The following is a 4371-nucleotide window of genomic DNA, read 5'->3' on the forward strand; positions in this document are numbered from 1 at the left end:
TCCCCCATTTTCTCCCTCCATCTGCTCTGCCCTCTTATTTTCTCCACCCCCATTGTCTCCCCTCCTTCCCACCCCCGGAACTTCTCACCCTCCATTGCCTCCTGTCTCCTGAAACACAAAGGACACTTGTTCATATAGAGAGTTGTCATGTCCGGACTGCGCTACCTGATCTGTTTTCTCAGTAACCTTCAAAAGGCTGTGTTATTGAAGGGGACTACTCTGCAGATCTCTGATAGAAAAGTTGGGATGTGGGGCGTTTCGAGGGCTGACACTGGTTCAATTTCAGCATGTTGGAGTGCTGCTGCACAATTATGCTCCACTGAGCTACAGGGAGAGGCTGAACAGGCTGGGGCTGTTTTCCCTGGAGTGTCGGAGGCTGAGGGCTGACCTTATAGAAGTTTACAAAATTATGAGGGGCATGGATAGGATAAATAGACAAAGTCTTTTCCCTGGGGTCGGGGAGTCCAGAACTAGAGGGCATAGGTTTAGGGTGAGAGGGAAAAGATATAAAAGAGACATAAGGGGCAACGTTTTCACGCAGAGGATGGTACGTGTGTGGAATGAGCTGCCAGAGGATGTGGTGGAGGCTGGTACAATTGCAACATTTAAGAGGCATTTGGATGGGTATATGAAGAGGAAGGGTTTGGAGGGATATGGGCCGGCTGCTGGCAGGTGGGACTAGATTGGGTTGGGACATTAGGTCGGCATGGATGGGTTAGACCGAAGGGTCTGTTTCCATGCTGTACATCTCTATGATTCCATGTTCAAAAGTGTTGTGCATCTTCTATCATCAAAATCTTGCCAGGTCACTCAATTCCTGAATACACCATGTGTTATTTTTGTTGAATTGTGGCAATAAATTGCTTCCTGTGATGACAACACCGGCTTTCTTTCAGGCATCTGTTATTTAAAAATAATGATGCAGTCCTTGGCACTGTGTCAATATTTGTAGGGCCTAACCCACACAAGGAAAATTTGAAACCCTTATTTCAAGATGACTGTTCTTAGACCTGTGGGAAACAAATTAACAGACATGATAACTGCTGGATTAATAATTATAATTCTTAATTCTGGTGTCTCATAAATTGGGTCACTAACTTGAGTATTTTGCTGTCAGATTGAACAGTTCAACGATAAATGTTCCTATTCAGTGGAGATTTTATTGTGTAACGTATATGAGAATTGGGTATGGATGAAGACACTCATTCAGCAGTATTGTAATGAACAACGCACTGTGTATTGTGTAGTTTTAAAAAGGTGTTACAATAGCTGATTGGTGGGTGTATATTTCTTTTTGAACACGATTCACAGAAACAGAGGTAGTATGTCAGCAAAAAACAAGAAGCGTGTCATTCTGCCAACTCGTCCCGAGCCTCCCACTATCGAGCAGATTCTGGAAGATGTTAGAAGTGCCAGACCATCTGATCCAGTATTCGCTTTATTAGCTGAAGGCTCTGAGGGTATTGTATTTTATTCCAGTAAATTTATAAATTATTTTATTCTTTCTTGTTTCTGATTTTATTTATTTATTTTTTAAATCATCTGCTGTCTCGTATGAATGGTTTTTATCCTGATTAATTAACAGAGTTGGTTATGTGAAAGAAATCTGCAGCTATAACTTTAAACAGTGTGCTCCATTGCTACACTGAAGCATGAGTATGAGACAAGGTTGGGGCAGAGTGTCCTGAAATTTCGTCATGATTGGTTAGCCCAGCAACTAATGCTGAGGCAGAAGATCCTGTGCTGAAAATCCACCCCAGAGACCTGTGTACAATATCTAGGCTGACACTCTGGGCTTTAGGGTGTAGGTTTGCTCGCTGAGCTGTAGGTTTGATATCCAGACGTTTCATTACCTGGCTAGGTAACATCATCAGTGGCGACCTCCAAGTGAAGCGAAGCTGTTGTCTCCTGCTCTCTATTTATATCTTTCTCCTGCATGGGGTTCCTGGGGTTTGTGGTGATGTCATTTCCTGTTCGTTTTCTGAGGGGTTGATAGATGGCATCTAGATCTATGAGTTTGTTTATGGCGTTGTGGTTGGAGTGCCAGGCCTCTAGGAATTCTCTGGCATGTCTTTGCTTTTAGCCTGTCCCAGGATAGATGTGTTGTCCTAGTCGAAATTAGTGTTTTTTTTCATCCGTGTGTAGGGCTACGAGGGAGAGAGGGTCGTGTCTTTTTGTGGCTAGCTGGTGTTCGTGTATCCTGGTAGCTAACTTTCTTCCTGTTTGTCCTACGTAGTGTTTGTGGCAGTCCTTGCGTGGAATTTTGTAGATGACGTTGGTTTTGTCCATGGGTTGTACTGGGTCTTTTAAGTTTGTTAGTTTGAAGGAATGCTGCCCTTTTGGAGCTCCTACCTTTTGAAAGGTAGGACATTATACTAAGGTTCCATTTGCTCTTGGGTGTATGTAAAAAATACCTTGACACTATTTCAGAAGCTTAGAGGGGAGTTCTCTTGGATATCCTAACAAGTACCAATTCCTTAACTTACGTTTAAAACAGAATGACCAATCATTATAGTATTGCTGTTTGAGGGGTCTTATTCTATTCTGGATTAGTGATGCTGGAAGAGCACAGCAGTTCACGCAGCATCCGAGGAGCCGGAGCAGTAGGATGCTGCCTGAACTGCTGTGCTCTTCCAGCACCACTAATCCAGAATCTGGTTTCCAGCATCTGCAGTCATTGTTTTTACCTAGCAGGTCTTATTCTATGCAAATTGGTTGCCAAGTTTACTTGTATTTGAACTATACCTATACTTCAAAATTATTTCCATCAATTGTAAAGCAGTTTGGGTGACCTAAGATTGTGAACTGCACTCTGTAAATGAAAATTCATTCTTTAATGTTGGAAAGTACAGGTGGGACCATATACTTACTTTCTCCCAAGATTAAAAAATTGAAATGGCCATGAACTGTTTGGCATATCCTGAATATGAGTTTAAATGGTCTCATGTTATTCATGCTACAGCACCTAGGAGGCAGATCACTTTTTTAACTAATAAATTATATATTTTAGGCAAAAGTCAACATGGATTTGACACTTGGCAATATAGCTGCTCCCTCCCCACCTCATGCAACTTAATTATAAGTTACAAAATGGTTTCTTTGGTGTTCACCAGACACTTAAACGCAACATTCCCTGTTTTTTTCTGAACTGCAAAGGTGAACTACATTGCTGCATGCATCTATTTATTCAAAGGAACTGACTTGTGTGTGACCTTTGTGAAGTCTTGCAAGTTGGACAGGTTTGACAAAGGGTCAGTTAGACTCAAAACGTCAGCTCTTTTCTCTCCTTACAGATGCTGCCAGACCTGCTGAGATTTTCCAGCATTTTCTCTTTTGATGTCTGAGTGGAAAGCTGACTTAATGTTTTGAGTTTGGTGACTTTTCATCAGAACTGAACAACCGAATTGCTTATTAAAAAGTATCTGTCTATTCCTCAATTTATTCAGTGTCCTGGAGTCTGCCACACTCTGGGGTAGTGAATTACACAGATTCATGACCCTTTGAGAGAAGTAATTCCTCCTCATCTCTGTTATAATCTGCTGTCCCTTATCCTAAAGCTATTCTAGATTGCCTCTCTAGTATAAAATTGGCTGTATGTCATCCAGATTATATAAAGCTGCGCTCGTCGAATAGGTTTAACTATTATAATAGTTTTTTGTTACAATGTGCTGTCACTACTGTAAAAATTATTTTCCTGTCAGATACAGAATATGAAACTACAAATTTCTTACTAGCTTAACACCTGAATGTAAAGTCTTCTGTCTCAAGGAAAATGACCTGCTACTGGGGAATTTCCACTTCAGTTCAACTAGTTTGATTTACAATAGTATAACATGAAAGCAAATAATAAAACTACTGTGTTCATGCTAGTGGTAGACATGAGTGTCAACATTGCTGGGCAATTAATAGAAAATATTGTACATTGTGTGGAAGTCAGGTGAATTAGGAAGGTGCATGTTAGTTTCTGGCTCCCAACTTGGAATAATTAGTATTAAATTACTTTCTTGTATTTTTAATGTAAATGCAACAGATGTTTGCGATTTTAGAGGAGATTTGTAGATCAGGTTGTAAGTTTGCTCACTGAGCTGGTAGATTTGTTCTTAGCAGTTTCGTCACCATGCTAGGTAACATTATCAGTGAGCCTCCAATGAAGCACTCGTGTTCTGACCTGCTTGCTATTTATGTGTCTTGGTCTGTTGTATGTTATTTATGCGTCTTGGTCAGTTGTGGTGGTGCTAATTTTTATATTAGATTAGATTTTTAGATTACATTACAGTGTGGAAACAGGCCCTTCGGCCCAACAAGTCCACACCGACCCGCCGAAGTGCAACCCACCCATACCCCTACATTTACCCCTTAACTAACACTACG

At 41.0% G+C, this 4371-nt stretch overlaps 1 protein-coding gene across 2 annotated transcripts in view; it reads left to right on the forward strand.

Annotated features, from left to right (window-relative positions):
• Nucleotides 1-4371, forward strand: part of c31h19orf25 (chromosome 31 C19orf25 homolog) — a 17851-nt gene that overhangs the window by 3594 nt on the left and 9886 nt on the right. For both annotated transcript variants that reach the window (XM_043721333.1, XM_043721334.1), the window contains exon 2: nt 1312-1460. In XM_043721333.1, coding sequence (XP_043577268.1) covers nt 1325-1460 — 136 coding nt within the window. In that variant the 5' untranslated portion in view covers nt 1312-1324. The remainder of the gene's footprint in view (nt 1-1311; nt 1461-4371) is intronic.

This window comes from Chiloscyllium plagiosum, chromosome 31 (genome assembly GCF_004010195.1).
Source record: "Chiloscyllium plagiosum isolate BGI_BamShark_2017 chromosome 31, ASM401019v2, whole genome shotgun sequence".
NCBI classification, from domain to species: domain Eukaryota; kingdom Metazoa; phylum Chordata; class Chondrichthyes; order Orectolobiformes; family Hemiscylliidae; genus Chiloscyllium; species Chiloscyllium plagiosum.